This window comes from Nothobranchius furzeri, chromosome 2 (assembly GCF_043380555.1).
Source record: "Nothobranchius furzeri strain GRZ-AD chromosome 2, NfurGRZ-RIMD1, whole genome shotgun sequence".
NCBI classification, from domain to species: domain Eukaryota; kingdom Metazoa; phylum Chordata; class Actinopteri; order Cyprinodontiformes; family Nothobranchiidae; genus Nothobranchius; species Nothobranchius furzeri.
The window spans coordinates 80,387,170-80,409,164 of record NC_091742.1 but is presented as its reverse complement, the minus strand read 5'-3'; the positions used below and the strand labels follow the sequence as shown (position 1 = coordinate 80,409,164).

At 42.4% G+C, this 21,995-nt stretch overlaps 1 protein-coding gene across 1 annotated transcript; it reads right to left on the bottom strand.

The window, feature by feature from the left end:
* Window positions 1-3,730: 3,730 nt before the first annotated feature.
* supt16h (SPT16 homolog, facilitates chromatin remodeling subunit) lies at window positions 3,731-20,348 on the bottom strand. The gene is made up of 24 exons (XM_015946326.3): window positions 20,072-20,348; window positions 16,817-16,909; window positions 15,667-15,837; window positions 15,438-15,590; window positions 15,212-15,358; window positions 12,927-13,078; window positions 12,169-12,341; window positions 11,806-11,896; window positions 11,655-11,728; window positions 11,424-11,533; window positions 11,277-11,342; window positions 10,421-10,519; window positions 9,991-10,106; window positions 9,766-9,919; window positions 9,556-9,683; window positions 5,861-6,123; window positions 5,654-5,772; window positions 5,319-5,557; window positions 5,159-5,234; window positions 4,915-5,084; window positions 4,706-4,835; window positions 4,511-4,637; window positions 4,365-4,439; window positions 3,731-3,972 (listed from the first exon to the last, which is right to left on the bottom strand). Exons 1-24 carry the CDS (start codon window positions 20,135-20,137, stop codon window positions 3,872-3,874), a joined length of 3,093 nt encoding a protein of 1,030 aa, XP_015801812.3. The 5' UTR covers window positions 20,138-20,348; the 3' UTR covers window positions 3,731-3,871.
* Between the last annotated feature and the right edge of the window lie 1,647 nt (window positions 20,349-21,995).

Here is a 21,995-nt window from a genome sequence, read left to right as displayed (position 1 = left end):
ACAAACTTCCTTACCTGCCTGATCAGTGATCTTCAAACAGAGAAGAATTGATCCTGAAAATAATCATAATAACTTATTATAATAAATCTCATTTTGGCCTGAGATGTTTTATTTGTATTTATTATAATAAAATGCAAGAACACACATTATCTGTTTTTATTATTTGACTTACCCAAAACCAGAACAAGCTCCAGACTCTGTGTCATGATTTCTAGAGATCTTCAGGAAGGGATTTACAGTAAACGATTCTGCTAAACCCGAGAGACCCAGAGTGTCCTGCTGCTCTGGTTCAGATTTAAATGGATCAATATGCAAATGAACTAAACCATTGCAAACGTGCTCCCAGCTGGACACCAGGACCACGGGGAAAGGACAGTCAGACGTTATTTACAGATTTACTCTAAGTGGAAAAAAAGTATTTAAAAATAGGAAAACCTAAAATAAATATTTATTTTTACGATCTCCACTTTATTCTCCATTTCTGTTCAAACAGCTTGTAATAGTTTATCTTAACACTTTTATTTAAAACATATCTATCTCTGGTTGTTTGTTTATTTAGTCTAATGCTTGTGATGCTTAACGCAATGCTTCATTCTTGTTTATTTATTTATTTAATTTTATTTATTCTTTTGTTGTTGTTTTGTTCCGTTGGGGGACAACTACTTGTTTCTCCCAGTGAAACCATTTCTTTAAAAGAAAAATACAAATTTTCAAGAAAATTTCAGTAAAATCTAGAATAAAAAAATAAACAAGGTAACACTTTACAATAGCGGTCCCTTTATTATCACAGACAGAATCACAAAGTGCTTCACGAATAAAGTCGTAAAATCATAATGATCTCAAAACAGAAATAGATTCACATCAGAAAAAATAAAGTCTAAATTTCATAAACAGCTGAAAGATGATTAAAAACTTGAGTTAAACGGTGGCACAGGAGTTAAGTGCTCGCCCCGTAATCAGAAGGTTGCAGGTTCGAGCCCCGCTCAGTGTGTCGCTGTCGTTGTATCCTTGGGCAAGACACTTAACCCACGTTGCCTGCTGGTGGTGGTCAGAGGGACCGGTGGCGCCAGTGCTCGGCAGCCTCGCCTCCGTCAGCGCGCCCCAGCGTGTGAATGACTGTGTTGTAAAGCGCCTTGGGGGGTTCCAAGAACTCTAGAAGGCGCTATATCAAATACAGGCCATATACCATTTAAAAATAAGAAAACAAAAGATTTATGTGAAAGCAGCTTTAAACAAAAGTGTCCAGACTGTCAGTGCTACGTAAGGATAAAGGAAGATCATTCTAAAGTCAGGGTGCAACAGTGGAAGGAGCGATCACCTCCACTTTTATATCTGGTCTTTGGAACTTCTAGAAGGTTATTAATGTATTATTAATTAATTTAATTAATTAATTAATGTATTAATTTATTTATTAACAACTGATTAACCATATTATGTAATGCTTTACTGAGTTCACACCCTTCGGCCCTTTGACCTAACCTTCTAATTTATTAATGATGGTAGCATTAATAAAGGGGTCCTTTGTTTATAAATGTTTAATAAGGCACTAAGTAACATTAATAAAGGAACTCTTATTGTAAAGTGTTACCAAAACTATTAAAACTGACTGTAAATGGGTCAAAAGAATGCTGTATTTCTTTGTTTTTATGTTTTTGTATTTAGAATTGTTGATTACAAAATAAAATAATTAACGTTAAAATCTGTTTATTTTTAAAGTTCCTCATGGTCCCAAGTTGAATTTCCTTGGCAATATAATTCTTCCTCTCATGTTTGACTTTGTCGTTATTTAAGCACCAGATGTGGGTTTGAATATTTGTTTACGATTTACAAAAACCTATAAACCCATAAAAGGCCCCAAATAAAAAACCGAGAACAAACAACCTGCAAATGTGAAACTAAAATAAAGATTTGGGGGTTTAGGTATGTCTATTTAAACTTTGAGGTTAAAATGTGTCGTTGTCACATGGGGCTTAAAAACGTCCTTGTTTTCTCAGGAGAGTTTAAATGAATGCAAATCAGTCTCTCTGTATAAATAAATGTTTGATGATTTGATCCCTCATTCAGACATTTATTTGCTCATAAAAAGTACAGAACGTTTGCATCGTGGTCTTCTCTATAAAATCACAGGTAAATTATTTATATTTGAATTTTTCTTAATCAGATCAGTCCATTTTAAACATTTCCCTCTCTTTCCCTTTTGTTTTAACCTTGAACTCTTCTCAGATGATGTAAACTTTATCAGACTTTAGTATTTTATAACTAATTTAACTATCATTTAAAAAAAACATTCAGGACTTTAAAATAATTTTCGCCATTTTGAATGGTTTCTGCAGAAGTTTAGTTTCCCGAATGGCCTCAATTAAGAGTCCTACCTCTGGGTTCCAGTAGCAGCTTTTCCCTTCTTTTATAGCAGCCTTTTTGTTCATGTCAGTTTAAAAGAAAAGACATTTACTAACAAAATGTTATTTGACTAAAATACTTAATAGAATTTAGGACTGTTACTCATGTAGTCAACAAAATAAGGGTTCACAGGAAGACAAGAATTTATTCTGGAAAAGGAATAGAAAATTAAATCACGATACAAATTAAATTTTAATACTAAGAACTAATTTCTACCAGATATAGACTGATGGAGGAGCGTTACTTTACTGTCCTCCAATTTATTACAAATTCTGTAAGTTATCTCAGAGGTTAATAAATACGTGATTCATCCTGTTCCTTTTCAAAACAATAGAAGTTGTCATTGTGCATAATTTCTAAATAAGAATTAAACTGCAAAAAAATAGTTTGGAATGCTTTTGTTTTTTGTTGTAATAATTTACCCCTTCTTGTTTAACAGTTTACTACAACAATTGCAGAGGTTGGGTCCTAGTCTGCCACCTGCTGACATGAACCAGCAACTGCAGTTCCCTTACATTAGTATCTTATAAACCTTTATCTACTAAAGTCTGTTGTAAAATGCTTAATAGTGAATTTTCTTGAAAGCAGTGTTTGTAAGGTTTAATAGTAAACTCATTAAGCTAACCCTAGACGAACACCAACCCTCTTCATGCAAACACTAGATCAGTAATAACTAGGATGAACCAACCACATTCTGGTAAAGATGCATGTCAGAAATCACCATTTATTGTTTAGCTTTCATATTTTTAACCCTTTGACATAAATTATGTTTTTAAAAAGGACAAATCGGCCACTGAAAGCAAACTAGTTCCTTTTAACTTTATTACAAAACAACAAAACTGGATTTTCAGAATTAAACAGATCATCATCATATCAACTCTGCTGATCAAAATATGAAACAGGACAACTGTGGGCGAGATGGTGTGTGTGTGCGTGTGTGTTAAGTTTACACACCCCGTTTAAAGACAAGAAAGCATCAGAACATGAAAAAAGGCTTCAGAACAGAAGAAAACATGGAGGACAGGTTCTGTTTTTCTATAAAAACACTTGGCAGAAACGTCTTTATTATTAATTCATTAAGAAACAAAATTGTGAACAGAACACCATTTGCAATAAAATCGTATTTATTCTCACTTGTGTGCTCACACACACACACACACACACACACACACACACACACCTGAAGAACGAGGGAAAACAGAACGAGGAATGAAGTGACTGTCCTGCTGGTTGTTTCATCAACACAACACCACTGACAACAACTATTAAAAAATATAAGAAAGGGGGAGGGGCTTCTATATCTATGTACAAATGGTTTGAACGTGTGTAAGTGTGTGTGTCGGAGAGAGAAGTTTGAGCCTCAAAAGAGCCAGTTGGGGCGTAAAAAAAAAAAGATTTTGGAGGTAAACTAAATTTGGCAGTGTGTGTGTGTGTGTGTGTGTGTGTGTGTGTGTGTGTGTGTGGTAGGAGTTTAGGATCGCCGCTTCTTCTTAGTGGGGGGAGGAGGTGCTGACCGGCCCTTCCTCTTCCTGTTGGAGCTGTCCTCATCTTCATACTGGCTCTCCCGGTCAGCTGAGTCAGACAACAAGCAGACATTTATTGGTGGGCTGAGCCGTTACCACGGTAACCACAGCTGTTAACATAAACCTGATCACTCGTTAATATCAGTGCAGATGGCGAGTCTGAGAACCGACTGGAGAAGCAAATCTGACTGAAGTCATAAAAGTGCTGATAAACCGGCACAGGAAGTGATCCAGAACATGTGACGGCTCTTCCGATTGGCTCATTAAAACATTCGTGCAGTTTTTGCATCTTCAACAACAACGATGATAACATCTGAGAACAAAGTGAAGACCTGAGACACTCAAACATGTGTTCTCACACAGCTCTAAAGCAGAAGTGTTTAGACGTGTGTGAGATCACAAGCCCCTCCCACTTGAGGCGAGGACAACCTAAATACGGACCTTTCCTCGCTTCCTCCTCCAGCTCGTCCCAGTCTTTCCCGCTCTCCTCCTCGCTGCCCACAGAAGCACTGTAATCTACACACAGCACAAAAGTTTTTACCACAACGTTATCAGCAAGTCGCGTTTAAATACAAATAAAAACATACCAGAGTCCTCCGTCTCTGAGCTGTAGTCCTCATCGCTGTCCTCCTCTTCCTCCTCCTCTTCATCTGCGGAAGGGTTAAAGGTTTCATCCTCCATTTCTGACTCAGAGTCTTCCTCTGCACCGCTTCCCTAGAAAGAGAAGATGCGTTACAAACGTATTTTAAAACAACAATTCTTGAAACTAAACAACGTCCCACCTCGCTTTCTGGGTCCAAGAAAGACCAGCCTCCCTGCTCGAAGAAGCCCTCCGGATCATCTACGATGGTCTTCATGATCTTGGTCCAGTTCAGCGACTGGACTCCTTCTGTGTACTTGATGTCACACGAGCTGAGGGGAAGAAACCAGAGCGGTCCGTCAAAAGTCGACACCAGTGTTCGTTCTCGCAGCGCTGTGGGGTTGGTCTTACTTGAGCCACTCCTTGATGGGGTCCAGTGAGTTCACGGGCACGGCGTTGATCATGGTGACCTTTTTGCTGTAGTCCTTGTAGACGATGACCACGTCAAAGTTCTTTAGGTGGAACTGTACGCGCTCAAAGTGGACCAGTTCCACCTCGTCGAGGGTCACCACGAACGGCGGCTAAAGAGAAAACATTTGGTTTGTCCTTTAAAAGCTCCACCTAAAGTCCTCTCAAGTGCTGCACAGCCTCTTACCCATTCAGTAACGTTGACCAGAGAACTGGACGTGGGTTGTAATAAGCAGTTACTCCTGTAGGGGGCTCCCTGGAACCTGAAGACCAAGCCAGACCAAACATCAGCCCACCTGCTTCTCAAACCACCTCTTTCCCCATTTCCTCCACACCTGTCTGCTCACCCCAGGTCTCTGAAGGGCACCTCGAACTCCAGCTCCTCTTTCGTCAGCGTCTCCACCTTCTCGATGAAGTTCTTAAACGCGGACTTGAGCTTGTGTCTCATCTCGCGCTCCATCTGCTCGGCGTACAGGTCGTCCCGGTCGTGCATGTGTTGGTGTTTTCCTAAGTCTGTGGTGATCTCCCCGACCTCCGTGTAGAACTGAACGTCTGTGTGGCGCCTCTTACCGAACATGATGGCGTTCTGGAGAGAACAAACAGCCACTGGTGAAGATGATCTCGGTTTTGTACCACTGGAAACTCGGAGGTTAAAGTATAAGGGATGAGCTAGCCCACACACCTTGAGGTGGAAGTGCAGGACGATGATCATCTCGCCATCACACGGCTGGAAGATGGCGTGTTTGATATTGTTATAAAGAATGTCGACTTTATCCCCGCGGACTGACGTAAAACGGAAGCCTGGGCAGAAAAAACCAGGATGGTTGTATAATTTTGTCAGCTAACCCTAATGGTTACTGTAGTCTTAGATCACTTCCTGCTTTCTCACCATTAGTGTGGGCCTCCAGTGACCCCTGCATCCTCTTCTGGGCGATGTTGGGTCTGATGTAGAGGTCTTTGAGTTTGGGGTTGCTGCGGTTTAAGTTGATGACCAGTGAGTCTTGTTTGACGATGCCCTCCTTCTCCTTCTCTTCAGCTTCTCGCGTCTTGTAGCGCTTTTGTACCTCCTTGATGATTCGAAAGGCATTTTGAAGGTTGGTGGAAGGAACCGACAATTCACCCGGGGCCTTCAGGTTGGACGCCCGGTACGTTCTGGAGTGATACAGAAAACGTTCCATTTAAACAGACATCTTCCCCTCAGTGGGGGGACTGTGTAGTGACAAGCTCCGCCCCCCTTTAGGGTCAACTAATCCGAAGCTAACCTTTGTCTGAGTTAACTCTATGTGGAGTTCTCAGTGGAGTATGCAGCTGGTGCCAGTGGGAGTGACGTAACTGTTGCTAATCTGTTAGCTCAAACTAAACTAACACTGAATGACAGAGGAATGACTGTTTACTAATTTCTCACTCTGGCTTCACGGTGTCTGAGCTTGATGGTGTGATTCTCATCAGGTTTGAGATTTAATGACTTTTACCAACTTCAGCCCAGTTTTTTATAGCACCACCAGACTCAACATGAATGCTTGTTATTTACATTAAGCTGGATAGAAAGTACTACTACTTTATTTTGTGTGTGTGTGTGTGTTGTGTGTGTGCTTATACTGAGCCAGGATCCTCTGGAGGTTTCTTCCTGTTAAACGGGAGTTTTCCTCTCCACTGTCGCTACATGCTTGCTTAGTATGAGGATTGCTGTAAAGACTCTGACACTAGTCAGTGACTTGATGCAACCTGCTGAGTTCTTATATAGGAAACTTGTTACTGATTAGCTTAACTAATTAACTGCTGGCCATTTCCTGGTCAGAAAAGCCTCTCGCTGCCAGTGTTTGAGTGTTTTTACTGTTTTTTTAAAGAGTCAACAGAACATTGTGCTCTATGATGATGATGATGATAGAGTTCTTTTTTTTTTTTTACATCAGGAAGAATCCACCTGTTTTTAGCATTATCTGTCCTTTCATGGCAGACGCTTTACCAGTTCCAGTTTTTTCAGTTCGCTCCTCACTTTTTTTACAGCAGCGGCCCAAAACGATCTCCTAACGCATGGATTTTCTGCTTCCTGATCACGTGACGTGTGACGTACGCGGATGATGAAGACCAGCTTTAGAGCTGGGATGTTTGTTCTCACGGTGCGGGGGCTCGTTCCGACGCCCACACAGTAAAATAATGCATATAGTATAGTTGTCAACGACGGCGAACAGTTGGACTTAAAAAGAAGACTTTTGTCGTCATTGGTAATAAATGAGTTAATGAACTGAACTGAATTAGAATGTTGAATTTGCGAAGCGCCTTGAGACGATTCTTGCTGTGATTTGGTGCTATATGAATAAACAGAGTGTGTTTGAACTATTTCAGCTGTTGGTTTGTGTGAAAACTGCCATAAGATTTAATCCTAGTGAGGAATGGAGGTCTAGTCTTGATCTACGACTCGTGTTAAGGTTGGGTGATTGGACTAACTTAATGACCATCGATGACGAGTCCAGCCCTTCAGCGATGCTTTTATTAAAAACGATTTCTTTTATGGGAAATTTCGCTACTTCCAGGCAAAATCAGTGTCTTTTACAACACTCTGTAGAAGAAACATATTTTATATAGCGCTTCTCAAGATAAAAATCAAGAGGCGTTTTGCACTTATGCACATTATACGTGTTTAAAAATCTGGATTCTCATGACTAAAAGGACAACTGTAGACACAGTAAAGGCCACTCAACCTGCTCAAAAATGTGAAATAACTAAACATGTCAGACAGAGCCGACCCCTCTGAAACAAAAAAAAAAAGGCTTTATGTCAACAAGTGTTCGATTAATGTCCTCTGATAAAATAGTCCACAAGTTCTCTGTCTACAATCCAACACCATTTACGGCTGAAACCCTTTAACGTTTCCTTCAGATGCATCTGGATCTTACAAAGTCCTCATCAGAGCCTTCACTGGCGTCCTCATTCATGCTTCAGACCTTTGAACATCTTACCTGATCCTCTGGAATAAAGGTTAGCCTCTCCACTGGGGAAAAATCATCTGCTATTGGCAGATTAGATGGTCATGATCGATTTTCCCCCGTCACTTTTATTTATAAAATAATAAAAACTTAGTTTTGATTCATGTCTAATTAATATTTAGTCCACGTTGACCAGAGAGCCCCAGCAACATATTAACTTTACAGGATTTAGGGACGCGCCTCCCGCTGTGGTCTGAACTCCTTCCGACTCCTTCCTTCTGCTCTGCGTAAGCCTGAACTGGTCTCCAAGCAGCTTGCTGAAGAGGCTGTAGCCATGAGGTTCTGGACCTCAGCCTCAGAATCATGGATGTTTAAATGTTCTGGAGGATGAATCCATGCTCAGACATCCTACCCACAGCTCATCAGCACGCCATCAACAGCGAGATGCGTTACGAATGGTGTCCAACTGGAAGCTAGCGCTCAGATGCTCTGATGGGAACATCCAGATTGATTTTGTTACCTCTGCGACGTTTTCTGTAACGTTTAAAATAACTGCACGCCTGCATGAGTGTGTGTGTGTGTGTGTGGGGGGGGTAATTGCAATCTGTCAAAATGACAGGCAGCCTTCAGATTATTCTGTCACTGTTTAAAAGAAAAAACAAGGGGGTCAAATAGTGAAAATATCCTGTTAACGCAACACCAGTGTGGCTTCAACCAGTTGTGGTGCAGAATACTGGCGAGTGACATTGAAAGGCCAATAAAGTTTGGAAATGAACTAAATCTCACATGAAGAACTCTGGTCAGCCTCCACAGACCGATTAGGAACCACTTCAGTCTGTGGCGTGTCAGTCCAAACGCCACCAGAGGAAATAGATCGCCCACGGTAACTGGTTTTTATGCATCTCTAACCTTAAGGTGCGTACTAGAATCTAGAGCCCCCTTCAGACAGGCCATGAAAAACGGAAATGTTCCGGACTCTGTCCGTAAGACCTTTGTGTCCAAATACAAACACCTGATAATGTTTTCTGTAATTAAACCGCCAGACACCCCTAGTAACAGGTCCAGACTCGTCACGGACAGGGTGACTGCTTCAGACTGGTGAGGTCGAGCTCCGGACAGGGAGGAGGAGGAGGAGGAGGAGGGGACCGGGGGACGCTGTGTGCACCTAGATAGCCCGCTCCTGTAGCATGCGGCGAACCACGGCAGCTCGCCTCCTACGGTACCATCTAGACGCGCGACGGAGCGCTTCACACCGCTTCAGTGATTCCTTTAACCATTGAGCTTCATCATCCAGGTCTCTTATGTGTGTGCGCAGAGTTATGCTTAACATAAGTCCGATCAGTGAGAGGAATTCTATCTCTTCGTCGGCCATGTTTGACTGAATGGCTTTGTTTGGGTAAATGATGCATGTACGCCCGCCGCACCATGTTTACGCAATATCCGGGTACAGCCCCCCCCCCCCCCCGACATCTGGAACGTTTCCCTGCTGTGTGAAGGCAGCCGAAAGGACAAGTTCGGGTACAAAAGCGGTGTGTCTGAAAACACAGTTCTGGTTAAAAACCGGACTCAATTGTCCGCACATATTCCAGAACGTCCATCTGAAAAGGGTTTAGGACACACCACTCAGCTCGACAGACAGGAGTGAAACAAGTCTCACATTTCTTTGACAAAGGTAGCGTCCGGGTTGGGGAAGATGTTTCCTTCCTGTCGTCCCAGAGAGCTGCCGGGGACGAAGAAGTTGATCCTCAGGTAGGTGTAGTCTCCTTCTACAGACATACTGATGTTCTACGTGAAACACAACGACAATGATGCGTTTATATTAAACAAACACTAATCGGTTAGCTTTAGGTGCAAACCCTGATCAGACCTTGATGGTGGCGATGTGGAACGGCGTTGCGATCCCAAAAACAGGCATGACGACCGTCTCGTACTTCTTGTCGATGTAAATCTTCATTTCCCTGATTTCTTTCTCTCTGGGCATCTGAGAGACGTTCTTGTAAGACACGTTGGATTTTCTGGCCCTGGAAGAACGAGCAGAGGCGTAACTAGATATCCGAGCGCTAAGCAGCGCAGGGCGAGGCTCCGCTCTCACTTCTGGGTGTGCTGCTCCCCTTTCTGCTCCGTCAGACGTCGCTTGGCCTCCTCGTTCAGGTTATTGGCCAACTCCTTCTGGTGAGCCCGCCTCTTCTCCTCCGCCGTCATCTCGTTCTGAGTTTGTTTAAAAACAGCGTTTTAACAGAAACGCGTGAGGGCGGCGTTTGGGATGATGGGCACAACACACATGCAGAAAACCTCACGGCCAGATTCAGATGAGAAAATGAAATAAAAACAACCAAAATGAGACAGAAACTCAAATTCAGATGAACTTTTTCTCATCTCATCTTTTCCTTTTCTGAGTCAGCTTATTTTAGGAAAACACGGACTCACCTTCCCAAGTAGCTGATAGAGTACAAAGACATTCACAGGCTTAGTCAGAGAAGATCCTAAGATGGTCACATGACCACACGGACAGCAACACTCACTCTGGTTCTGTCTGCCAGCAGGGCGGCGCCACGGGCTCCCTTCCCCAGCAGCTCCTCGGCGTCGTTCTCGTCTTCCTCTTCATCCTCCTCGTCTTCTTTCTGCAAGCCAACAGGTGTAAACATTTCACCGCCGTGACGCTCAACAAGGCAGCTGGCGGTGTGGGAGTGTTCCAGCGGGGAGTGAGGGAATCTGTGGATGTGCTCAGGGGCTGCACCTACCACGGCTGATTACATCACAGCGAAGCTAACGATGCCGTCCACTTTTAAAAGTGACTCCAAATGTGGACCGTGGAGTCTGGTGTGTCCTGGTTTGTAAAGGCTGTGCCAGGATTGGCTGTGGGCCAAACGGGATTTTTTTCTTCTAGTAACAACGGCAGAGGAAGCGGGAGACGGTTACGGTTCTAAGTGCTGATCCGGAAGCAGACGACCCGTGTATCAGCACGTCGTTTTGGGAGTCCGCTGAGCCTAAAGCGAGGCGCAAACGGGAAAAGCTTCTGCAGCTCACGGATGGTCAAAGAACGGAAAAATCTAGAAACACGCAGACTCTTCCCGATGTGAGAAGTGAGTCTACTCTTTCTTTTGGTACCTTTGGTGTTTCAGTGGTCGTAGAGCACAATGCTCTGCGACTCACAGTAAAAACGCTCAAAAACACATGCAGTCATTGGGTTTCTGATCAGAAAACAGCTGGCAGCTAATCAGTAAAGATTCTTTTTTTAATAGATCTTTTTATTACTTTTTATTATAGACGAGTTTCCCACTCAAAGAAAGTTAAAGTGTGAGCTCGGGTTGCTTTGGGAAGTTGTTTTAATAATACAAACAACAAAACACACACTAGAAGTTACTGAAGGACACCGACCTTTAAGAAGATCGCCACGTTTTTTATCTTTTTCTTCACAGGTGTGAGAACTGTGGCCGCCTCGTCCTGGAACACACACACACACACACACACATCAGGATCAGAGCAGAAGAAAGGAGCTCCTCGTATGAATAAAACCATCCTGACCTCGTTGATTTGAATCGTGTCGCCTAGAAACAAGGCGTACTTCTGCTCGCCTTTCTTGCCGTCCTTATTTAGGAGGTCTGAGAAGCCCAAACTGATGCTCAGCACCATGCCTGGCACACACACACACACACACACACACACACACACACACACACACACAAACACACACTTAACAACACCAGGTGTAAATGTAAACACTCTCCCTCCCAGCGGTAAAGTCCAACGCCTCACCTTTCTTCAGCTTGTACTGGTTTTTAGCGTTCAGAACCAAGGAGCCTTCCCTGAACTCGATCCCCATCGCAAACCTGAGAAAAATAAAAGCCGGAGTGTTGGAGACGGTCTGAGTGAGCGGCTGGAGAGACGGAGCCGTGTGCGAATGTACCCGAGGTTTTTGGTCAGCTTCCCCACGAGCTCTGGCTTCTCTTTCTTCACGTACTCCAGGACGGCGTTGTAGGCGTCGCTAATTTTCACACCTGAGGAGTTTAAAAAGACGCGTTTGTGCCGTAACCCTGGTAACAGTAAGCTAAAGCCGGTAAATCACAGGGCTCTAAACGTCAGGGATTGGTGTCGCTCGACATTTGCATAAAAGCTGCATCAGTTTTATCTTCAGTTTAAATACAAAACATCATAATCCAAAAGCAATAAATCAGAATAACCGCAATAAAGTATTTAAACAACAGTTTACTACTTGATGGTTTAGCGAGCGCCCAGAGCTCCCACAGCCCCAGCCGGCCCCTGAACTCACCATGCTTCAGCTCCGTCAGAAGCTCCTCCTCCACCTGCAACAGAAAGTTGTAGTTGTCCTGCATTTCCTGCGAGGGGTCCACCATAAGTGTGCGCACCAGGTTGGAGCAGTAGGACTTGTAGCGGATGCCCATGGCACACGTGATGGCACCAAAGTGCATGTGGTTCTTGTCACTGGTGCAGAGAAGGGACGGGTCAGGGTCGAGGTTCTGGCTCCACGCGTCGGCAGAAAAATCTAATCGCTTCTGAGTCCTTTGTTTTGATTAATCTGTTGACTTTCTTTCGTGTAAAGTTAAAGGTTTAAACTCTGCAGCAAAAGCAGATGCAGTGACATCTAGTGGTGTTACAGGTGAATTACAACCAGCTGAAAAATAGATCTGTTATGGATCGTGTGTTTGAATATAAACAGAATAGAAAACATGGAGTAACCACCCGCCACAATAGAAAATTAATTGAAAAAATAAAACTGAAATAAAAATATTTATATTATATTCAATATATGTTTGTTTCCCCTCATTCATTCGTCTATTTTGGTGCACTTCTGCTCTTTAGGCCAAACTTATTGCACTCTGAAATTTGCTGCTAATATTTGAGCAGATTGTACCTGATAATTGTCTACAGGACTATTTAAACTTTCATAAAGTATTTTAATTCTAATCTCTAGAACAATCAGACAGATTAGAAGTTTTCTTCAGACCAACGCTCCACATCCTTCTGTCCACTGAGACAAATCGATGGAACACAGAACGAAAAAGCTACCTGACGACGCTGAACTTGAGGCTGTAGTTGCCGCCGCTCTGAATGATGGGAGGGTAGCACATCTCTACCGTGGACGGGTCGGCGCCGCCCAGGTACTTCTTCTCCTCTATGGCCTTCTCCACCGACTCGGCCAGCTTGCTGTGTCGGACTTTCTGTTGGGAGGAAAAAGAGACGAGGAGGGATTACAGAAGGAATGTTTTACCTCAGCTGGACGAATATGTCCGCCATCTGTCTAGACAAGGATGATTTTTCAACACTTTTAGAGAAAGTCCTTAATTTCATCAAAACCCTGCTGTAACACATCCTGATCCGTTTGTTTTATTTGATTAAGAATTATTACAAACTAAAATATCCACGTTCTGACCAGGACATAAAAACGTCAGGTGAGCTCGAGGCAGCAGTAACGTCATGTACAGGTTTTTACTGCCAGAAGAATTAAAGACATAAAAAGTTCTTCAAAATAAAGCAGCTCAGATGTACAAGAATCAAAAATCGGTATTGGCTTTAAAAATAATCTATGCATCTCATTAAAATAATCTATTGATCTCGTCTGATTATAAATTGGGCAGCAGCTTGGATAACGGACAAGAAAAAACTAAACTTTAATCCCTCTTACAACACTTCTGGCTTATAAATTTTAAATAAAAAACAGATTTATTTGTAGGGATGTCCCATTCTGATATCGATATCGGAAATAATTCGATATCGGCCAAAAAACAGTGTATCGGATTATATCGGACGGCATCAAAAATCTCCAATATAAGTGGTCCGTTAAGGTTCACATATTTGCAAGTAATGGTTAAAAAAGTGGTCGTTTTTTTCATAGTTACTGTTATTGGCTAACGGAGTATAGAAATCTGTAATAAGTATTACATTCATTCATCTTCAAATTACTAATTGATGCATTGATTGCGTGCCACGCGACAGCTCATCCAGGGTTTCCCTTACATAGGCGTAGCCGTGGCGGCCCGCCACGGCTGAAATCCCACCGTCACGCCTGCAAGATCCCCCCTTTTTTTTTGCGCCATTTCCCGAAGAAGCAGCGGGAACTACTATGTTGTCGCTTGTGATCACAGCCGGCGGGCAGCAAGGAGGAGCAGGCAGGGCAAGGTGAAGTTACAGCATAAGTTACTGAGTTTAGAATTAGAAAGGTAGCAGTGGATATAATGCTTTGTGGTTTACATGTTTCAATAGCATTAAGATAAACGAGTGTTGACGATCTTGACAGGGTTTCCTCCAGTGCTGACTAGGCCAGGTTCTCCTCCCCCCACCAAGCTAAGCATCACTTATTCATGTAAAATTTATTTTTTCATGTCTGACTTTAACCGCATCTAATACTGTATTACGGCGTGAGCGCAACGGCGACAACTGAAGATCGATGTGTGAGCAGCGTGAGAGGTCGGGTGTTTTCATCTGAACCCGTAAAACCTCCAGCAGCTACGCTGCACTATTGACGTGTTAGCGCGCGGCGCTAACAACTTAGCGACGTGACATGTCTCGGAGAAAGCGTAAAAACATGTTGGACGCTTCTTCTGAAGCGGGAAAATAACACCTCTTCTTAAGCAGAGCACGACGCCGCCTCGGCTCGTTCACGGCCGAGCCGGACTGAGCTCGATAACATTGACCCAGCACAGCCACTGGGTCGTTGGAGCTGCCCCGTGACTGCCTGATGGAAAACCAGCGGGTTTCATCAGACTCGTAAAGTTTCTTGTTTTTGCTGGGGACCCCTGTATTTTACTGCTCCCTCCTGCAGTCTTCCCCTATTAACATTTAAAATGATTCTGTAAACTCCGTGTATCAATAGAAAACACCACTGTCTCTGCCAGCTGCAGTAAATGTAGTCTCCAAATAATAAATAAGAGGTGCATTATCTGTGTATCTCCTTTGATCCGCATTAGTGATATTCTCAGCACCAGAACAGTGAAGCAAAGAAAGATTCCTGAGTTTGTTAGTAATTTTATTTATTAGGTGCATCTAACCTGTTCTATTTTTCTCTGAAATGAGATCAAATCAGTGCTTCTATGGGTTGTCTCCACTCTGCACTAGAAAATTTTACTTTATTTAGAGACGTGTCATAATTTCTCCCCAAGCCCCCGAAATTAGTTTACGTAATCATTTTATTTAGCTGAGCTGAAGTAGTTTTAGTAAGGATTCAACTTAACCTTTTTCTAAATGAGGCTCCTGGAATTCTTAGCTTCTACCCACATAGAGGTGTAGATTCATTCATTGATCACGAAGCTCTACCAACCCCTAGAGACCACACTGGGCCGACTCCCCTTCCTCACCTCATCGCCATCGACAATCTCCATGACCCGGTCCTTGAAGAACTTAGAGTAAACCTCTCCAGTGATGGCTGCTGCCTTTTTCATCAGGTTCAGCTCCACGTCCTCCTTCACCGCCATGGTGTAGGCGACCACGGCGCTGATGTCCACCTGCAAGACACGAGAATGCTGCTACAGCACAAACCCTGGCACAGGGGGAGGGGTTTAATCACACCGGACCCTCTCCTACCCGCTCCAGTCCCTCTGCTGCCATGGCGTCGTTCCAGCTCTTCATGTAGTCTCCGGGGAACTTGTCCTTGCTGAATACCCCCACGGACTTCCCTTCCCTGCTTCCCTTGATGGCCTCAATCATTTTGTCGAAGTTGGCCTTGTTGCTTTCATTCTAAATGTCACACGGTAAATAAAAAGGGTCAGTTTCCACAGCGGAACAGTCATGTCAGCCAAAACTCCACCTGTACCTTTTCTCTGGTGAGCAGAGTCATAGGCGGCACGCCGTTGGCGTTCTCATTGCCCTTGGTTATAGCCACCTGTCGGAGGAAATCCACCTTCTTCTTACTGGCCAGGAAGAGGATTTTGGTGTCACAAAACACCATGATGGTGTCTGTCAGCTCATAGCCAAACAGCCAGGTCTGAGGAGGAAGGAAGGAAAACACACACACACACACACCTCAAAGATCAGATTCAGCGCTCTAACCCTGGACAACAGCCACATGTCTTTTTTAAAAAGTCAGTACAAGTAAAAATGGCTGAAAGACTTAAACACATCAGTAATAAGCCTCCTCTACATTCAGTTATGACCTCCATGCATGTTTGTGTGACCTTCTGTTGATTCTTCATCACCACCTTCTCCTCATTCAGCCTTTTCTACCAATGCTGCCTTTCCGGGTTAAACCGCGCCTCGTGATTTTTATCTCAAGAGCTATAGAAAAGATTGTTTCTTCTTCACTGTGTGCAGTCATTAATTAATTAATTAATTTTTTTTCCCCAAGTCTAAAAATTATCTTCAAGTGCAGTGACTCCCTGGCTTCAGTAACAGCTCTTCGCTGCTTGAATGGCAGCACCATGTTTGTTCATGTGACTGACAAATAAGGTGCGTTCAATGAGTTGGTGTCTGAGTGTTTTCAATAAATTTATTTAGGTTACAAAAAGATTTGATTAGTTATTCCATTGATACCTGCAGTTTCCTTAAAATGTGAACTCTTCAGATAGTTTAAACACACTACACAGCCTCAGCTTTAAAGCATCGCAATCAGAGTAGTATTTGTTAGTGGCCTTGTGGTATGGACTCATCTACCCTGGTACTGGGAGATCAGGATACAAATCCCGGTCGAGTCATACCAAAGACTTTAATAAAGGGACCCAATGCTTCCCTGCTTGACACTCAGTTTTAAGATGTTGGTTTGGGGAGTTAAACCACCAAATGGTTCCTGAGGGTTAGGGTTAGCCACTGCTGCAGCTCACCACTACCCATGGGGATGGGTCAAAGGAAGATGCCATTTTAATGGGACTATTTCAATTTCAGGAAACAATTCATTTATTGTGCGGGAAACTTTCAACTGATAACTTATTCAATAATTTCTTTGATCTCTCAAACACACACACACACACCTGTATGGCTGTGGATTTGGCGTACACAATCTCCTCATCCACTCCCACGGACACCACGATGGCATCGACTTTACCAAACTCATCCTCTCCTTTCTGAAAAAAAATAAATAAATAAATCACAGTTAGATAAATAAGTTAAAATAATTAATTGAAATTGGTTTATCAGCTTGCGGCACTCCTGATAATATCAGGGTCATTTAACAGGCAAGGCAACTTTATTTATAGCACATTTCATACAAAGGAGCAGTTAAATGTATTTCACTTAGTAAGAATAGCAAGAGTATAAAAATCAACGTGACAGAAAATACAATTTAAAAATGAAAGAAACAAAGTTAAAGGGTGAGCAAATACAGTGCAGAAAGTGCAGCACAAGAACATTTGTTTAAAGGCAGATAAAAAACATGAAGGTTTTTGATTTAAAAGTTTCTAGAGTTGGGGCACATTTGAGGTCATGAAGAAGCTGATTCCATCTGTGAGCAGCCTAGTAGCTAAAAGCAGCTTCACCCTGTTTGGTTCTGACCCGAGGTTCTACCAGCTGACTGCTTCCTAAGGATCTCGGAGCCCTGCTGGGTGTATTTACAGGAAGGAGATCCGATATGTATTCTGGCCCCATGTCACTGAGCAATCTATAAACTAGTAGACGTACTTTGAAATGGATTCTGTAGTTTAATGGTAACCAGTGTAGAGCTCTAAGAACAGGAGTGATGTGCTCGGTTCTCTTGGTTCTTGTTAAGACTCTAGCAGCAGCATTCTGAGTAAGCTGCAGCTGCTTCACAACTTCTTTGGGAAGACCAGTTAGGAGACCATTGCAATAGTCCAGCCTGCTGTAGATGAACGCATTAATGAGTTTCTCCAAGTCTTGCTTTGACATGACACCCCTGACTCGTGCTATTTGATGAAGATGATAAAACACTGATCTAGTTATAGCCTAAATGTGACGTGACCAGTGAAGCTCAGGTCTGAATCAATTAGGACACCAAGCTTTCTAACTTGAGTCTTTGTCTTTATTCCTCTGGCGCCAAACTGAGCAATAACCTCCATCCTATCATGCTTATTCCCAAAGGCAATAACATCAGCCTTGTCTTTATTTAACTGGAAGAAGTTTGACTGCATCCAGTCATCAGCTTACTCCAAACACTGATAGAGTGAGTCTATAGGGGACGTCACTAGGTGATAGAGCTGGGTAGATCTGGGTATCGCCTGCATAACTATTACAGGTAATGTTGTTATTGTGTAGGACCTGACCCAGGGGGGTGTAACGTCCAAAAGTGTCCATTTTCACCTATATATTGACCAACAAAGTGAACTTTCATCTACAGCATAAATCCACTTTCTATTTGGCCTTCCAGAAGGTTCTGTTCAGCGCGTGTTAACATTCCACGAAGACACATTCAAACAAACAACCTTAGACACAGATAAGCATTCCAGCTTTCGGCCTTCACCTCGAGGGATCTCAGACTGGACGGGTCCTATCATAACTGTCTATGGGTTCCTGATATCAGAGTTCACTCCACCGACAGTGACCATCGACCCCCCGGATCGAACGAGAACCTCCACACCAAGGGTGCGTAGACTTGGCACGACAGATTGTGTCTGATCATGCTGTTTTAACTCTCTAGTTTAGAACCAAACAACTAATTCTTTTACACCCAGAGTTCACAATTTCAGATACAGAGAACGGTTGCTACAACATGTAGCTTCCATCACAACACCTCACATCCATCACACCACATCGCATTTTTCACTACTGATTTTACGCTGGGGCGACGGTGGCACAGGAGTTAAGTGCTCGCCCCGTAATCAGAAGGTTGCAGGTTCAAGCCCCGCTCAGTCTGTCGCTGTATCCTTGGGCAAGACACTCAACCTACGTTGGCTGCTGGTGGTGGTCCGAGGGACCGGTGGCTGCCAGTGCTCGGCAGCCTCGCCTCTGTGAGTGTGTCAGTGCGCCCCAGGGCAGCTGTGGCTAAATTGTAGCTCATCCTCACCAGTGTGTGAATGTGTGTGTGAATGAGTGAATGACTGGTTGTGTTGTAAAGCGCCTTGGGGGGGGGTTCCATGACTCTAGAAGGCACTATATCAAATACAGGCCATTTACCATATCTTTTCATGTATAAATTATAAGTTTAGGAAAAAGAATTAAATTCATTTTATAAACTATATACCTGACTCTGTCTGAATTAATACGAAGTGTGTTTATGGTCTTCAAAGAAGTAAAGAACCCTAGAATCTTCTGATTAAACACTAAAAGATCAATCAGATTGATATTTCATATTTATATGGAAAATCACATCTTATTGGTCATAATTAATATGTAATAATTGCTACAGGGGGCAGGTAGAGATTGAAGAGCAGTGTTCCAGGAATTGAGCCTTGGGGGACCCCACATGTCGTAGTGATCAGCTTTGATTTGTGATCACAAATAGTGTGATTAGAAAATGAGTTATGATTAATCTGTAAATTGCAACCAGAAGTTGTTTCATTAATTTCATAATTCAATAGTTTACCAGTTTAGTCCCTATCATCATCAGATGCTGCTCAATGTAATTTACACAACTCCTTCAGACACTTTAAAACTCTTAAAGCTGTAAAATAGAATATATGAAAGTGAAGGAAACAGAAGCACAAGGCTACAACTTCTGGAAACAATATTTAAAAAAAAATACTACTTTAGTTCCATATATTAATTTCTAAAAATGCAATAATCTCCAGAAACTACACGGGCAAGCTGCACATGGGCTGTTGCTGCTATCCAGACGCTAACTAGTTAGCTAACATTAGCATGAAGTGCGAGAAGAGAGCAAATGTAAACATATAAGTTTTTATCGTTGGCTCCAAGTCACGATAACATATACGAACAGTTTATCTGTTGCGAGATCTTAATGATGATTTATTAATCAAGTTACGAAGCGTAATTGCCATTACAGGTTTAGCAGCTTGGCTAGTTAGCGAGCCGCTACGCTAACACGGTGAATGAGCCGAGCTTTGCTAACATGAGGCAGCTGGTCCGGATAGACAATACGAGCGTATTTTAACATTTTAATTAAGTCATAAGAGTAGCGGAGCACTTAAGTGACTTTAACTCGTACAAACTGGGGTTGAGCTGCTGCTTTATTGCAATGGGAAACGTCACAAACGCTCAACTGGAGTCGATGAAAAAACGCGGCTAAATCATGAGATTCAAACACTTTCTCCGCTTCACTAACATCCAGCAGACTTTCTGGCTCTACCACGAACTTCACGTCGACAGAAAATCACCTTCCAGTTGCTGTATAACCTCTTGATGCGGCGGTAGTACGCTTCCTTGTCCAGGTTGACCGCCATAGTGAGTCCCCGAAAAACAACTCCAGCTCCCGGCTTCGCCTCTCAGCAGCAGCAGGCCGGATGACGATCACGATGAGTGTCAACTCACAACAACGCACTTTCTTTCCTCCACGCCTGCTGCTGAAACACTGAAAGATGCTGCTGCTCGCTGCCTTTAAATTTCACCAACGAGGCCGTTTTAATGGAGTTGGTGTGCGACAGAGGCAAAACACAGAATAACCATTACACATATATCTTAATTTAAGATGTTTAAAAGGTGAGTTGTATCCTCTTGTCCCTACACGTAAGCTACCCTGTAATAATTAAGATCCTTCCCCCTCCCCTTGCTTGCTCCAGTGCGTCTTTTTTCCCTCCCCCTCCCCCCTCTGAGTATTAACATATTTGCTAATAATTATTAATTATTACAAAAGCCTCTAGCATAGCTTGACTCAGCAATTCAATCGTTTAAAAATAAAACAAGAAAACAAATTAATGCATTTCAGTCTTTTTTTATTTGCTTTGATGGCGCATTTGTATGTTGATTGCACCCCAGCGCCCCCTGTCTTGTGTTGACCACGCTGCTTTTTCCCGCCATGGTGACTTCCTTGGCTTTTTCCCGCCACCATCATCAAACGAGGCTGGTGACGTTAATCTCGCGATACAAACTACAAACGAGACTATATAAATGTAGGAGATTACAGCGTTTAACATTAATTATACAATCAAAAGCTAACCAGCACTGTCAAAAGCACACACTTCCCGCAATGCTTTGCGTAAATAATCAATAAGGACTTTCTAATTGTTTTAAAAAAGATAATTAATTTAGCGTGTAGCTGTAGACAACCTGACGAGTTCTCAGAACGTCCAGCAGTTTAGGTAACCAGAGTGGAATAATAATAATACATAATTTACAGCATTACGATGTTTTGGAAATATATATCAGATCCAATTGTGAGTTTAAGGCTTTTATTGTGAAAGGACGTTCCGGCAGCAGATGCAGGAGCCAAAATCATATCCCCCGCCCCTGACACACACACGCGCGCGCGCTTCAGACTAAAGAAAATCTTTCCACTTCTCAATAATTTTACTATAATATAATAGCGAAAATAATAAAACAATAAATTATTACTTCTCAGTTTTAATCTGGAAATATTCAAGAACAGAAAAATACAATTTTTGCTGTAAACTAGAATAATTGATTTTCCTTCAATATTTTGACATGTATCTAAAATTTATCTCAAATTATTTCCACTCTTACCTCACTTTATCCTTCATCTTTGACTAATCGGGAAGTAAACATTTATTTTTAACTCTTTGCCAACATGGTAAAGGAGTAAATCTACTGGAGAGAAAAAATAATTCAGACACTAATTCCAGCACTTCTTTATTTTCCCCCAAAGAGTTTTGATTTTAATTTTCAACTTCTGAGATCAAGGTCAGAATTCTTATAAAAAATAATTTGGATTTTAATCTCCAAATTCTGATATTAATCTCAGAATTCCTTGAAAATTGTCCGAATTAGGAGATAATCTAAATAATCAGATTCAAATCAGAATTCTGAGCTTATCCTAATTCTTCTTTTTCCAGCAGCCCCTTTCCTCTTCTGTAACTAATCTCAACATTAGAATTTTTTTCTTGACATCCTGAACACTCCATGGTAAACTAATGGTGAATATTAAATGCATCATACCAGATTAATATGACAACATAAAACATTTTATTTCATTATTAAAACATTTCATTTGTAACAGACCCCACCATCATTTTATCTTTATTTGGTTGAAAAAAATCGTATTTATTCAATCCCCAACGCGTTCCTTAATTCACACAAAGGTTTTACAGTATTTTCTCTTTACAAGCAGCAGAGCTGGTGTTAAAT

Coding starts and splice junctions, on each gene's coding strand:
- supt16h (XM_015946326.3), bottom strand. CDS start 20,137: ATGGCGGTCAACCTGGACAAGGAAGCGTACTACCGCCGCATCAAGAGG. Junction 13,079..15,211: donor AGATTGTCGATGGCGATGAG/GTGAGGAAGGGG, acceptor TCCTCCCAACAG/AAAGTCCGACACAGCAAGCT. Junction 11,534..11,654: donor CCAGTACAAGCTGAAGAAAG/GTGAGGCGTTGG, acceptor TGTGTGTGCCAG/GCATGGTGCTGAGCATCAGT.